General features: G+C 31.7%; 2 protein-coding genes across 2 annotated transcripts; one reads left to right on the plus strand and one right to left on the minus strand.

The window, feature by feature from the left end:
* The first annotated feature begins 341 nt into the window (after positions 1 to 341).
* On the plus strand, positions 342 to 4076 carry LOC134254262 (streptavidin-V2-like). Its single transcript, XM_062736804.1, has 3 exons — positions 342 to 425; positions 3108 to 3190; positions 3440 to 4076. Exons 2-3 carry the CDS (start codon positions 3115 to 3117, stop codon positions 3853 to 3855), a joined length of 492 nt encoding a protein of 163 aa, XP_062592788.1. The 5' UTR covers positions 342 to 425; positions 3108 to 3114; the 3' UTR covers positions 3856 to 4076.
* A 3025-nt stretch (positions 4077 to 7101) lies between these two features.
* Positions 7102 to 8664, minus strand: LOC134254264 (complement C1q-like protein 2). Its single transcript, XM_062736806.1, has 2 exons — positions 8343 to 8664; positions 7102 to 7535 (listed from the first exon to the last, which is right to left on the minus strand). The coding sequence occupies exons 1-2, from the start codon at positions 8647 to 8649 to the stop codon at positions 7108 to 7110; spliced, it is 735 nt and encodes a 244-aa protein (XP_062592790.1). The 5' UTR covers positions 8650 to 8664; the 3' UTR covers positions 7102 to 7107.
* Between the last annotated feature and the right edge of the window lie 7812 nt (positions 8665 to 16476).

Genomic DNA, 16476 nt, shown 5'->3' on the forward strand with positions numbered 1-16476 from the left:
AAGTCCCTAAAGAAAGTGCATCTTGAATATAGGACTCTAGCTTTTTTATAGTGTACTTGTGACAAAACCTCGTCGTTCATTATATGAGTTTCGCCACAAGTGAGCCAAAAGTGAAAGTATATGCCTAATTAAATGTAAGTCAGGATTTCCAATTTTCTTAATATGACCATAACAAATGATTACAAGGCAATTCAAATGTATGAGGGCTGTTCGGAAATTAACATAGTAAGAAAAATAATCGGGTTATTTTTTTTTATTTCATCTGCCAGTTACATTTAAGGAGAGTTAGTATAAGTGGAAGAATTCTTTGTTGGATGTGACATACAAATCATGTGATCATACAATCTTATATAAAACAGCCCAGAGAAGAAGTTATGATGCAAAGTCGCTAGAGAATACATTGGAGTGTTACTAGTGATTTTAAGGTAAATAATTTGCAATGTTACAATTTCTAAGTTTCTTATAACATTGAATAAGATTGTTTTTACTGATCCCCCCATAATCGTTTCTTGATGTGGTTATTTTACCACTGAATATTTCTTTTACCCTACGCAAAAGTAAGTTGGTTTACCGTTACTTTTTTAAGTATTTACGAGATGTATATTGATGAAACGGAAATATTAGCTTTAATTGAATATATTAATCTATATATGTTTGATAAAATGAGATATAATTTTTTGGATTTTAAAGGTTTGATATTTGTACGAGAGTTGTTCCTGAAAAACGCGAACATTTCAAAATCCTTTATTTCGCTAGGACAATAAAGTTAAAAATAAGCATACATCATGATCAACATTTTTAAAATGATGCCTAAAAATGTCAATGAAATATAATTATGTGAAAATTAAATCTTCCTCTCAGGTAAATGAATCTAACAAATCAGCTGTCAGCAAAACACTTACGACGTCAAAACATCTCTCGTAGTGTTTGTGAATTTGATCTAGAAACTGTGCCTCCAAAAAAGGTCATTTAGGCAAAATTTCGGCATTTTATTTAATTTTGTTAAAATTAAAAAGTTATGCATCTCAAATACTAGTTGTACTAAAAGATTGCAGAGTTAATTCAATTCTTTAAATATGATTTAGACAATTTCGATCATAAATCTAACTGATCAAATTACTTAACAGCGGTCTTCACGTACGTCTGTGACGTCCCACTTAAGTTGTCTTTTCAGTTCGTCTTTATATAAGTGGTCTAAGTTCTTTTCTATCGGATAACCATTCAAGTCAATCTCAAACCCCTTTTTCTAGGAAAATCCTGCAACTTTGTGATTTTTCATCGTTAACATTTTTTTCCTTATGTAGAGGAGTCATATCCCACTTAACATAGTGTTGCTTATTAATTTAGAGCTCCACATTACCGCATAACGTCACCATTTTTGACAATGTCTAATTCAAATCTCTTCGGCACATATCGTCATATATTTGTCATTAATGATGTCAAATAAATGAATTTTGAAAGACGGGTACACCAAATCATAGAGTATTTATATGCTGGTAAAAATTTTGACATTATGCTGTGTGGCAACGCACTTTGAAAAAATTACGCACATTGAAATTTTTCTTTTCAAAGTGCGTTAAAATTGGGACAAAATCAACGAACTTTGAAATTTTTTTTTAAAAGTGCGTTAAATTTGGGACATACTCAACGCACTTTGAAAAATTTTTTCAAAGTGCGTTAAGAGTTTACATCAGTATATTTTACCATTGAGACACTTAACGCACTTTGAAAAAAAATACGTAAAACAAAAATTCTGGATTTGGAGTTTATTAATGGAAAGATTCTATTTCAGTGTTATTTATCTTTCAAAAAAAAAAAACTTTTGAATTGATTTACTCCCGTCGAGAAGAGGAGAAGAAAAGTAGAAAATCTCAGCCTAACTCTTTCTCTTTCAATACACAGGCGTCGGTAACAAATAAAACGGGTGGAGGGGAGTAATAAGCCCCAATAGCCCCCCTTCCCTTGGCCTTCGCCCGGTTTCGATGCCAACGTGTATGCTATACCCAAACAATGGATATGTTTTTACATTACCGGTATGACGTTGAAAACTATAAATAATTGAAGTAACTTAAAACAGATGAAAACTAGAAATTTTTAAGTACAGTAGAACGTATGAAAGAGAACGAATTTTCATAGTCTTGAAAAATCCATTTGTCCTTTTTTCTTTAGATAAATGTTATGCTATAAGTCGTTCACTTTTAGCGCCTCCCCCTACATCTACTTATTATAGACTAGAAATAAAAAAAAACGAAATAATGGTTTTAAACAATCATCTCTCTATTTTGTCTTAAAAAACATTTCCCTTTTATAATATTTATCAAAACCTAAAATATTTAAAACATCAATATCTCAGGTCCTGAAGTGTCCTTATCACCAAAAAGTTACCCAACCAAAGTCAATTATTTATCATACCGATTATTTGTAAGAATATTGATCAAGTTTTACATTTTTTCAAAGTGCGTTAATATGGTCGATATTTACGCACTTTGAAAAGAAATTTTATTTTTTCAAAGTGCGTTAGCTTGGTCCCAAATTTAACGCATTTTGAAATTTTTTTTTCAAAGTGCGTAATTTTTCAAAGTTTGTTGTAACAATGCTGCCTTATAGCCTGATAACATAAAAAAACTTAATTGACATTGCTTTTTGTAAAAGTCCAAAAATTGTCGTGCGCCGACCACCAATATTTAACATCCTTTAAATGCTGATTATATATACATATGACATCAAAGGCCTGTAATATTTTGTCAAAATTCCTGAGAGATGACCCCCCCCCCCCAAAAAAAAAATGCAAAGTATTCTTTGTTTCAGTTGAAAAGTATTTTTTTGAAGTTGAGATTGGGGACTCTCTCTTTCATTAAAATATTTATGAAAGTAATACATATTTCTGTAGTGGTAAAGAGTCTACGGTTTTTTAAACCAAATAACCCTTTGAATAGATCAAAACACTATCAATACTTTGAATTGGTCTGTGAATATACAGTTAAAAACATTTTTAGTACATTGATGGCTTTCTTAAATTCTTAAATAACTCTTTTCCTTCTACTTTGAACATGTTGAATATGTCAGTTTTATAGATTTTTATAGTTTTTATGTTTCTATGCTTTAAGATAAAATATGAAGACTGTTGGCTATTTTCTGTCTATGGTGATTTGTGCAGTAGTTCCTGTGCAACCCTTAATGAGAAATGCTGGTAAGTTGTCTTACATATTTCTCAATTGAGATGTGAGATGAGATTGTGTACATTTAATGTTCTTAATTTAGTCTTTTCTGCAATTAATCTTACGTGCTTATTATATTCTAGAAAATGAACAAAAATAATTGTAACATAAATTTGTATAATTGCTGGAATTTTTTTTAACCAAATGAAAGGACATATAATTTTATGGGAGCCTGAATCTTGAAATATATGGGCTCTATGAAATAATGTGTTTTCTTACAGGAACTGCACTTTGTCAGAGACCTGAAATGCAAGGATTATGTGCCTTGTCCGGCACGTGGAGAAATCAGCTGATGTCGGAAATGACGATAACCTGTAGGGAAGGAACCATAAAAGGTCAATATAACAGCGCCGTCGGAAATGCTGAACGAGAATATGACCTTGCAGGGAGGTATCTGAAGGTCAACGAGACGGAGTATATCGTGGGATGGTCAGTTGCCTTTAAAAATCAGTATCGTGATGCAAGATCCATTGTTAGTTGGACGGGGGTATTCTACGCCACTGAAGGCATAATCAAAACTCAGTGGATGAGAGCATCATTCAAAAATCCGGAAGATTATTGGTCGACCTTTACAACCAATCAGGATATGTTTAATAAGATCCAATCACATCCTTGTTTGCAAAACAACAGGAATTGAATGCATACAACTCACTCAGCAAGAACCTATAACTCTTTACATTACCAATCTCTTTGGCTTACAATTATTTTGAGTAGCTCAAAGTTTAAAATAAATATTTAATCAATTATAACCATTTAACTGATAAGGAAATGACCATTTTTGTAAGATCTATGTATACTAGGACCAATTTAATGAAATTTTAACTCAAGAGTGTTTTTATTAAAAGGATTTCTATCAAGTATGTGCGTTATTCAATTTCAAATAGCTAAATCTGTTGTATTAGCTTTTTCTATCAAATGTGTGCTTTATCAAATTTCAAAATAGCTAAATCTGTTGTATCAGCTTTTTCGTAAATAGTAGATATATAATTGTTCCAAGCACCGTCGGACTGATGATGAAGTCCTAGATGTAAATGACTTTATTTTCTTCTTCAAAATGAATGTCTCACAGGAAATAGTCACTGCATTGATAGTTTTATCAGCGTTAAAGTCTACTGTCATTGAGATTTATTTTTTCTTTTTTTCAACGATCGCTCGTAAGAGATAACATCAGCGTCTTTTATTAATTGATAGCAAACAGTAATGCATTGTCCGCGCAAATAATTGGAAACCATTATGTATGTCTTTGGTTACACATGTATCAGTCATGTACATAGTTGCAGATCTGTAGTTTGCTGGTCTGAAAAAGAATTCGAATGGATGACTAGTGAGCTACAATGCCATCCTGTATATTTATTGAGCACAAAAAGTTGCGCTCATTTTAGGACTGATTTCTCCTCGATTTCTAGCTTTTCCTTTGACCAATTATCAAGTATACATGTTTACGGTTTTCCAATAGTAGAATAACTATCGTGGTAGTAACAGATTTATTGATCTCACATAGTCAACATATAAACAGCCAGGCTCTGAAATACATATGAACATAAAATCATCATACTGTACACCAACTTTTATTCGCGACTACTTTATTTCGCGATTTACCGAAAATAAACTAATTTGCGACGATTTATTTTCGCGATCAATCCTTTTTACAACTGTTTTAATAGAAAAAGAGACTTTAAGGACACGTTCGCGGCGAGAAATATTCGCGATGACGAGGCTCTCGCAAACCTCGCGAAAATTTCTCGCACGCGAACAAAAGTTTGTTTACAGTATATGCTCATTACAACACAAAACACACATCAAAGGGAAATAACTCAATTTCAAAATTGAACACAAATAATAATCAATTGGCTTGAAATGAAATAAATATGAATTTAGATAGAATAATAAAACTGATTCAATTTAGCTTTTTCCAATTATAATTTAAAATCAATATTGTATGAAATTAAATAAAATAAATAAGCATTTCTCAATTTCTTCAGTGCAAAACAGAAAACACAATCAAACACCACAAACAAATTCAACACATAAAACATTGATCTTACCAGATATATGGTATCAGAACCAGTTCTTTATATTTATGTATGTATTTACAGCTATGGCTAAGGAACTCCCTAAAAACCATTTATTATATTATATATTGATTTCATCAACAATGTAAAATATTGAATAAATTCTATTTTTATATTTATCACACAATCAACATTCTCACAGGTTATAAAGATTAATAAATAATGTCTTACTTTTCTGTCAATGTCAGTATAGTCCAAAGACTTCTATCAACACATGCAATGTACAAAACAGGTATATAGGAATGAAAATCAAATACCCCAATATCACTTTACCCTCTAAGACTTTTACCTTTGACACTTAAATCAACCAACCAGGAATAAAACCACTGAACCATGAACAACATATTACACTACTTACGGAAACTCATGAATGACTTAAACTAATAAATAACTTAGAATATGGAAACCTGTTTATGTAATAATTGAAAATTAAGTTCATAATAATTTACTTTATTTAAACAATACCAATAAAATAAATATAAATCTATACTATCACACTCATATTTTATATCTTCACGAAGCACGACCGAATCATCTTGCCTTCCAAGATGGCAGTGTACATTTATTAGCATTTTTTTTTACACGAAATGTTTTGTTGTGGAAATAGTACATGTATAACATAATAATATTTTGCGTAATATTTTGAGATGGGGTTTGAAAAACATGGAGAAATATATTGGGTAACAGCGCACTTTTTTGTGCGAAATAAATATACACTTACTTTTTTCAATGGGAAGAATTGTAGCTCTCTGGTCTTTCGAAGTTTCGGAGAGCTACATGTACCGTTCTGCAGCTATCACGAACATGTATAGGGAAAAGAGTACCAATTAATTTTCCATAGAACTCTATACAAACTTTATGCTCTCCCAGTAATTTACTAATCCTTTCAAACAAATCTCTGATTTCATTTAAAAGTTCATTCTAAGCACTTATTAAAAACACAGAAAAAAATATAAGGTGCCGCGGCGTTTATAGGTCAAATTTGCAGTTATTTGTAAATGACACCCTGCCAAAAATATCAATCCCTACTCCTACAATCTTCCCTGGTATTTCTATATTTTCTATAATATTCCTACATTCCATCATTTATTTCAAACATGAATATTTTTACTTTAAAATGAAAATATTTACATACCTGACCTGAATTCATCCAATCGGGTAAAGCCTACCCATTTATTACTCCGCTTCATCTTGTTCAACCACGAAATGATGTAAGCTTCTGGTGATTTGGTACTCTTTTTTCCATAATAAGAATAAAAAAGGGCCTAGCAGACCCCTAGGGTACTCCCATATCGACAGTTTAAAGATTGATGAAAAACCATAATTCATTTACTCTTTTTTTTGCTTGTCAGTTAGGTTATCTTTAATCCAGCCCAAAATATTATTTTGGAAGCCTTACTTTTCAGGTTTAAAGATAGCTCCTCTGTGTCAAACTCTGTCAAAGGCCTTTGAAATTATTATCACAGAATATAAATCGCAGGCGTCGACCTTCATTAAGATTTGACAAGTTTACCATATTATATAGTTTAACCAATATGCATACTATAAGCGTGAAAATGATAGAAAACTTAGGAAAGTGGATACACATACATGTATATGTACCAGATAATCAGATGAGCACTAGTTCTTTCTTTATCAACTTTATTACAATATTTTTTCATCTCTCTTCTCCATTCTTTTAAATTTGCATATCATGATAGGTTAAATTCTATTTCTAAGAGATTAATAAATACTATTTCAGTCTTTAGAATTTTAAGAATCCTTTTGTTATCCAGATAAGATCTCACAGAGATCAATATGGGTGTCTGATCATTTTATTAACTTGAAGGCAATGCTGATAACTTATATCCCATGAAGAATGTGTACGTAGAATGTAAGAATTCAGCTTGTTTGTAAAATACTTGTAACCAAACCTCATCACCCTTAGTTAGTTTCACCACAAGTGATCCGGTAGCCAAATTAAATGGATTGCCATGAGAATATGTGCAAGTGTCAACTTCTTGTTTCCCGTTCACGTAGGCCCCGATGTAGGCATTATTCCCATTTTGTATGAGGTAATTCCAGGTGAAAAAGTAGAGTCCATTTTCTGAAGCTGAGAATTTTCCATTGACTGGATTGTAACCACTACCGATGTTTAACTTGACGTCGTCAAATTTTAAAACTGTACCGGGAGGTGAACTGTGATGATGTTGACTTAATCTGGAGTAGAATGCAACTGGCAATCCTAATCTGCTCTCTATGCCATCTGTAAAGAATAAATTCAGTGTTCTTCTTTATTTTGAAAGGCTTCTGCTATTTGGATTCACTCTCTCGTTTTTTTTAACTTTTTCAAGTATTTTTATTATAATATATAAAAGAGCAAATTTAGGGAGAATTTAAAAAAAAAGTTGTTTTATGGGAGAACAAGATCAATCAAAAAGCGTGTTACAAACATAAAAAAGAATTATAATAACACATAGTTTGAATATTTTATAGAGTATATTATTAGATGTACATTTGTTAAATACCTAAACATATAAAAATCGTATTTAATAATAAGGACTTATATATATATATATATATATATATATATATATATATATATATATATATATATATATATATATATATATATATATATATATATATATATATATCCAAAGTCTCTTTTTGTCAATACAATAAAAAACATTTAAACACTTTTCGAAATATTTCAACCGTGTTACCGGCCTTCATCAGTCGTGTTTATTTCAATGCATAGCAACTCAACAGTCAACAGAGTTGGTGAAAGGCCGCAGACAAATCAAGCAATGTCGACAATGATTAAGTCAGTCTCTGTATTCATTTAGTTTACATAATTTCCATTTTCATTTAAATGTCTAAAACTGCAATAGTTACGACTCAGCTGCTGAACTGTAGCCCTATATGTTTGGGGAGATTTAGACAGAAACTAGATACTATTAGTCCGAATTTTCTCAACCGAAGAGCTACATTTTCTGTAGCTAACTATGAAAATAAATAGCTTTAAGATAAATTTTACGTCAAAATGAAATTCATTAAAGCAAGTATGTACCAATTTGATCCAAAACCCTCCTTGTGTTGTTAGTATGAGTTTCTTCTGTTAGTTTTATTCTTTCTTCCAGATTGTTTTTCATATTTGAAAACATATTTTTGGCATTTTGCTTTTCTAGGTAATCAAACATCTTCAAACGTAACGCGTGGATTTCATCTTTATGTGCAAGTTTCATCGAATTCACTTCATGTCGAATTTCTAAATATAAATCGTTGAAATCCTTAATTCTTCTTTCTTGCAGATAGAAAAAGCCTGCAACTAACGTAACACCAATAGCAAGCAGACAATCATTCAAATTCCAAGACATCTCTTTTATTCCTCAGGAACAGCAGTGTATCTGACCCCTTATCTGATATCTTTAGCACAATGTATCATGAAAAATTCATCCAAAACCACGTATGTGTACATCCAAGAGTATAATGTACCAATACATGCTCGCAGGGATTGACAGGGATTAAATTCTACTATCGATATAAGGCTTAAACTTCATGTTTATGCTTGGTTGCGTTAATCTTTAAATGCCATATATACTGATTGCAAAATCCCTATCCGAGAGAGAGAGTAGCGAACAAGGGACGATACTTTTATGGATATAATGAAAGGAGCCATAACTGACTCGAAGTCTAGTGACATTTGAATCATCACTGTATTATCAAATCAACCAGAAAGGAATGTCTCCGCCTTTTGAATCAGTTAAAAAAGAGAGTAATGACTGAATGTCATTATCAAATTTCAAGAATTATAAAAATAAATTTGGTAACTAAAATTAAATTATCATGCTATAATTTTTAAATATATCAATTTTAGTACCCGGATATTATTTTATAGGTCAATAAAATTAAATTATTATGGACAAAACACACTCAGTAAAGGTTAACAGATAAAACAAATTTCAGAATATATTAGATTGATGCGAAGCGTGTAAAACAAGAAATCTGTGAGCCAATACTCACTAGTAATACCCCCGCTCTGATGTGAATAAACACTATCATGTTAATATACACAGGTTCAATTACGGGCAAATGCACAGATAAATAGGAAGTTGACATCAGATTCATATCAAAATTATGGCATGCCTCAACAGTGTACTAAAATTTCAAGCATCTGCAATGAGTAGTTGCTGAGAAAACTGCAACGAAAACTTGTTATGTATGAAACGGATAGACGCAAAGACAAGAAGGAAGTTGATACAGGATTTTAACAAAAATGTATCCCACCGTATGGCATGCCTCAGAGAAAATTGTGTTAAAATTTCAAGCATCGGCGATGAGTAGTTGATGAGAAAACTAAAGGGGTATAATTAACTTTAAAAAAATATACCAAGCCAGGTGAATTTTATTAGGAAGAGCTGAATGGTAAAAATCAGTTTGTGATATTGCTGATTTTTTTTCATTTTTTTTCCCTCAAAAAATTCACCTGGTTTGATGTATCTTTAAAAGTTAATATTACACTTTCAGCACTAAGCAAACATATTCTACCATTTGTTTTCACTTGTAAAGCTTTTTCGAGTGTGATTTGTCTATATTTGTTATTCTATTGAAATATATTACAAATTTTTCCAAGTCTATTTCACTTTCCAGTTCTTAGGAGAAAGTATCCACTTTTCTAAACTTGTGACATGAAATAAGTCTCCTCCAAAGAAAAAAAAGGTACGGTCTGGGCTTTATTGTGCCCTAAAATTTAATATTCTTAAAAAGTTTCGAAATTGGCTTCAAAAATAGTTGAGTAGAAGAATATGATAAATCATTAAAGAATATGGCATGAAGAAGGACCCGATTCAAGAAATATGACGTAAATAATTTGGTACATTTCTAAGTTTAATGCAAAAAAAAGCCTCGGAATGACTCATTTCTGTGCATATTTTCCTTAAGAAAATAGTGTCTGCTACTGTCGCCCGCTTCAATTTTTGGATATATTATATAAGCTGCTTTGAAAAATCAAATATCTCAAAATCTTTGTGGGCGACAGTGGCAGAGTATGTTTTCTAAAAGAAGATTCCACTTAAAACTGATGTCTTTTGCAACTTTTTAAAGAAAATACGGGAAAATGCACAAGTTTATGATTTCATAATAAGCATTTAAGAGGTCATATGAGAAAATTGATTTAAATTTTTTGTGTATTCTTACTGCATGGAATCCCTATGATTTAGAATGAATTTTAATTTATTAGTCCCAGTCATATTTAAGCATATCTTGAAACACCGAAAAGTGATTGGCAATTTATAAACGATAAAATGAAAGTAATAGACAATGAAGATACAAACTTTATATTCACCACTGTTAAACGATTGTTTAGAATTTCTATGTTTGTAATCAAGCATTTGATTATAAAAAAGAACTTCATTTAAGAAATAAATTAAAGAAAAATAGGAACACACAAAAAACGTTGATCTTAATTTTAAATAAAAGTCCATTAGCACTAGTGTTCGAGGGTGAAGTACTTGTCCACGCAATTCATTTTTAATAAAACAACAGCAACTCAAATCATTGATATTTGCTTCAAAAATACATATTTATATATTTATACAATTCAGATTAAATTTCAAAGTTTTTATGATATACTGAATTATTTATGGAAGAAGTGCCTTAAATATATATTCTTAAAGATGAAAATTACAAAAATGAATTGGAACCCTATAGAATTTTAAAGATGCATCAACTGTAAAAAGTACACAAATGCATACGAAAATTCTTTTATAAAGCAGTCAAATGGTACATATTTCCACACCAAGCCTTCAGATCATAGTACTTTTATCAAATTAATATAGTTCTAATGCAAAATGCATTCTCCAGTCTATGGATATAATATCTCTGAAATATTACAATATCAGTTGAGAATTTAACTAAAAATATATATAGTTCAAAATGTAATTTCTGAGAAATCAACATTGCACAATATGTGTATGGTACATGTACATGCATTTGACTTAAGGAATTAAATAGGATATACATAAAATTTAAATTCTTAATTTATAAGTTAAAAAATATATAAAAAGACCAAAAAATCTCTTGAAATACTTTTACAACTTAATCCTGCTAAACAGCAACAGTAGTTAGGGCCACAGCCTATGATCATCCTAACACTAGAACCCTGACCCAGGGGGCATGACATTTATGTTTGATTGATTGTAAACTCTGGTGATTTTAGAATGTAAAAACTTAACTTTATCCAGATATCTTCCAGAAATTTTTAAAAAATTTTTTGAGAAGTATCAGAGATGAAGATCTCCTGGCAAGCAGTGCATGATTAACTCACGAGTAACTCGATTTACTTTAAACTACTTTTTGCATGCAGTCCACACAATACTGAATTCAAAGTTAACATGGTTAACACACATAACTAATTAATCTTTGTTATAGGTGCTTGGTACCACCACATGTAATACTGTTTGGTGTAATTTTTTTTCTGGCCACCAGTTGACTAGATTACACTTTAAAACAGCTTTCAAATTATGTGATGCTTGAAAACATATACAAAATAGGACATGATAGAATATGGACACTTTTACCATTCTATAAGCAGTAATATCTTAATTATTGAAAAACAATGTTAAATAATTCATCTTGTACTCAACCATAATTTAAAAACAAGAAGTCTTTGAGAAACACTGATGCCCCCGTATGGCTACACAGCAGAAACTAGAAAACTGCGTGACCAGTCAGCAAGGGCCCCGCCAAGGGTAGAATTATAGGGGTGCGGCTTTCAGAATGATTAAAAAAATATATAAAGAATAAGCAACAGCAACTGTATTCCTACATTTTCAAGATAATTCCTGAATAACCAAAATCCTGTAAGTAATATTCTTGTATTTAAATATGGCAGTAAAAAACAACTCAACACTGAATGTATACAGTGGAGCCTCATTTATCCGGACGCTTTGGTTCCCAGTAAATTTGTCTGGATATATGAAGCGTTCGGATACCTGAATCACCAGTTACACAAAACAATATAACATTTAAAAATTCCGTCCCGCTGAAAAATCGTACGGATACTGAAGCATCCAGATATCTGAAGGTCCACTGTATATAAACAGTAATGAAGCTTGTGTTATATACAAGAGGCCCAAGGGCCTTGAATCGCTCTTCTGATAAATTGTACATTACAATTAGAATCATAAGACCCAAAATGCATCAACTTACAAAGTTTGATAATATTTAGCCAGTTAAGACTGAAGATATTATAATATATTATAATATAATAGTAAAATACCATAAGTCACAGTGACCTACCTTTTGATTGAAATTTTCTGAGGACTCAAGATACATTAATCGACAAAGACTGATGATTCTAATTAAATAAGTACCTGAGATATTCAAAAGTAGGTCGTCATGATGCATCATCTGACAAAATTTGACGATTCTAAGCCAATTAGTACCAGAGATAATTAAATATAGCCATCAAATGTCAAAAGAAGGTCACGGTGACCTACTTTTTGGTCGACGTTATTCAAAAACCCATAATGCCTAAATTGACAAAATTTGATGATTCTAAGCCAATAAGTACCTGAGATATTCAAAATTAGGTCACCGTGACCTACTTCTTGTTGGACATTCAATGAAGCCCTAAGATGCCTCAACTGACAAAGTTTGATAATTCCGAGCCAATAAGTACTAGATATAATTAAATATAGCCATAAAATGTCAAAAGTAGGTCACAGTGACCTACTTTTTGGTCGACGTTCTCTGAAAACCCAAGGTGCCTAAACTGACAAAGTTTAATGATTCTAAGCTTATACGTACCTGAGATATTCAAAAGTAGGTCACAGTGACCTATTTTTTGGTCGACATTCTCCGAAAACCCAAGATGCCTCAACTGACAAAGTTTGATTATTCTTATCCAATAAGTGCCTGAGATACTTAAATATAGCCATAAAATGTCAAAAGTAGGTCAGTGTGACCTACTTTTTGGTCGACGTTCTCCGAAAGTCCAAGATGCATCAACTGACAAAGTTTGATGATTTTAGGTCAATAAGTACCAGAGATACTTAATTATAGTCACAAAATGTCAAAAGTAGGTCACCATGACCTACTTTTTGGTCGTCACTCTCCGAAAACCCAAGATGCATCAACTCACAAAGTTTGATGATTCTAAGCCAATAAGTACCGGCAATACTTAAATAAAGCCATAAAATGTCAAAAGTAGGTCACTGTGACCTACTTTTAGGTCGTCACTCTCCGAAAACCAAATATGCATGGACTCACAAAGTTTGATGATTCTAAGCCAATAAGATACTTAAATATAGCCATAAAATGTCGAAAGTAGGTCATCGTGACCTACATTTTGGTCGACCCAAGATGCATCTACTGACCAAGTTTGATGATCGTAGGTCTGAAAGTAATCAAAATATGCGTTTTAAACAATTTGAAAACAAATGTCGGCAAAATTTAAAAAGTAGGTCACAGTGACCTACTTTTTATATAGATATGTTTTAAGGTCCCAAGATGCATCAAAGTACAAGATTTGATGATTCTAAACCTCCCAGTGTGTGAAATAATGGGATTCAATGTTTTTAAAAGGATAAGTCATAAAGTTCAAAAAGTAGGTCACGGTGACCTACTTTTAAGTTGACATTGTTCGAGGACCCAAGATGCATCAACTGACAAAGTTTGGTGATCATAGGCCTAAAAGTGTCCAAAATATGCCTTCAAATCAATTTGAAAAACAAATCCCCGCAAAATTTAAAAAGTAGGTCACCGTGACCTACTTTTGAGTTAACATGATGTGAAGTTGTAAGATGCATCAACTTACAAGAATTTATTATCCTAGTCCTTACAGTAAGCAAAAAATACACGTTTTTATTAATTGTAAATTTAGGTCAACTTTGAAGTGACCTTGAGACCACGCCCTTTACCCCAGGGTAATTCCCCGTGCAAATTTTAATCTTCGACATATCCTGATCCTTGTATGCAAGTTTGGTGAAAATCTGCCTGGTGGTTATGGAGAAGATTTTTTAGCAACCAGTACTTTTGGTTTTGTTTTCCTGATTATCTCCCCTTGTTTAAGGGTCCCAACCCTTATTTTAGTATAAATGGTAGCCCTTGGGCCAAGGATACCCTGTGACAAATTTGGTACTGATTGGCCAAGGGGTTCTTGAGTTATGGCCCACATTCTAAAAAGTTTACGCACACCGCACAAATGGCCATAGGCATTAGCTCTTTGAGCCTTTGGCTCAGAAGAGCTAAAAATGCAAGCCTTCAATGAATGCAAATATCAGGAAAGATTGACCTTAACTTCAAAACAAACAGCAGTTGCAGACAAAGTTATTCAGACAATCATCTTAAAGTGACAAAGATAAGCCTACTAAATTTTCTGCAGCAGGCTAGATAATTAATACCTAGGGATTAATTGTACTTCTCTCTCATCCTTTTCCTCTAAATTTACAATGAGAGCTTTTTCAGTAATGACAGAATGAGGTTATTATCCAACTACCTGTTAAAATAAATAATAATTCTGAATTTACATAAAGCAGAAAAAAAAAATTAGTAAAAATTAAAAAAAATATATCTTCTTAATAAAGGTACTTGGACACAGATTTGAAGTTATTATTTTCTCTATAATATTACAACTTATATATTTTAATAGCATTTCACACAAAAATTGATTAAAATCTTATTTCATATAAAAGACATTAAAACTTGAAATTTTTTGGCGGGTTTGATTGACACATCCTTGCACTTTCACAAATTAATTTTATTCTTAATCCTTAGGAAAAGTGGCAATCTTGTTGTGTATAAATGAAAAATATTAATACTATAATCCAAAAAATTTTGAGTAGACTTGTTCGAAAGCAAAACAAACACACAATATATTGTCAGTCCGTGCAGTTGTGGTAAGCAGACTGTGACGATTGAACGCACCCGGTGAATTCTAAATATAAACAATAACAGAACTCGAGCCCTGTTTACAAAAACTGTGTACATAACACGAGTGTGCTCGATTTGCTAAACTCTGTAAGCAACCCTTAGTTAGGAATGACGATACTTGTGAGGGAGTTTTGCTTTCTAACATTTGTACTCGGAATAAAACTATTTTTCTGGATAGAAGTTTTAATATTTCTCATTAATACACCACAAGATTGCCACTTTTCCTAAGGATTAAGAACAAGGTTAAAATTTGTGAAAGTGCAAGGATGTGTCAATCAAACCCGCCAAAAAATTTCAAGTTTTAATAACTTTCGAATGAAATAAGATTTTTAATTAATTTTTGTGTGAAATGCTATTAAAATATATATGTCGTAATATTATAGAAAAAATATTGACTTCAAATCTGTGTCCAACTACCTTTAATCTATTTCTTGTTTTTAGAATTCAATGAAATTATAACTTAATATGTACTAGGGTATTTTAACATAAAATAAAGTATAAACATATATTTACATATTTTTAAATCCACATTTCAGTGTGTTCATAGCATTCAAAATAGACTTGACTTCAAAACAAACTTCATTTGCAGACAGATGTTGTAATTTATCTCAATGTGACATCTATAAAGATAATGCTTTGGATTTTTTTCAAGAGAAAGGCTAATTAATCCCAAGGGACTCATTGCAGCTTTCATGGTTTACAATGGGAACATTTTCAGCAGTTATCTCTCTTTGCCAATTCATTCTTATATTAAGTTAAAGAATCTACCCCACCACCCCAGCTCCAAACCAGAGGACATAGAGAAACAAACTTAGCATCAAAATATGTCTTACTGCCTATTAAACCAACATACCAAATTTGAACTTAATTGGTCAACCATAATAAAATTTATTAGGAAAAAACAGAAAATTTGTGGAGAGAAGAATGACAAACAGACAGACAGACAGAAAGACTGATTTCTATAGGGCACCCACAAATTCTTGCGGGGCCCTAATTAAACATTTCTTAAATGTAAATTTAATATTTTGGTACCAAAAGTAGGGTATTCTCACTGGAAATAAAATTGTCAAATGTGAAAGTAGGCCAAGGTTTAAGTTTTTTCATAAGTTCAGAAATCTCCATGGTCAAAAGATCAAGGTAATTGGTATCCAATAAAAGTTCTTGCCATAAAAAATACATATGTGAGGTATGGAAGCCCTAGCCCTTCAAAAAATGTCATGGACAAGGTTAAAAATTTTAAAAAGTAGGACAAACTCCACCGTCAGTGTCAA

This window comes from Saccostrea cucullata, unplaced genomic scaffold (assembly GCF_032062105.1).
Source record: "Saccostrea cucullata isolate Sc308-1 unplaced genomic scaffold, CSIRO_AGI_Scuc_v1 ctg1422, whole genome shotgun sequence".
NCBI classification, from domain to species: domain Eukaryota; kingdom Metazoa; phylum Mollusca; class Bivalvia; order Ostreida; family Ostreidae; genus Saccostrea; species Saccostrea cuccullata.

Coding starts and splice junctions, on each gene's coding strand:
- LOC134254262 (XM_062736804.1), top strand. CDS start 3,115: ATGAAGACTGTTGGCTATTTTCTGTCTATGGTGATTTGTGCAGTAGTT. Junction 3,191..3,439: donor ACCCTTAATGAGAAATGCTG/GTAAGTTGTCTT, acceptor GTTTTCTTACAG/GAACTGCACTTTGTCAGAGA.
- LOC134254264 (XM_062736806.1), bottom strand. CDS start 8,649: ATGTCTTGGAATTTGAATGATTGTCTGCTTGCTATTGGTGTTACGTTA. Junction 7,536..8,342: donor GAGGGTTTTGGATCAAATTG/GTACATACTTGC, acceptor TATTCTTTACAG/ATGGCATAGAGAGCAGATTA.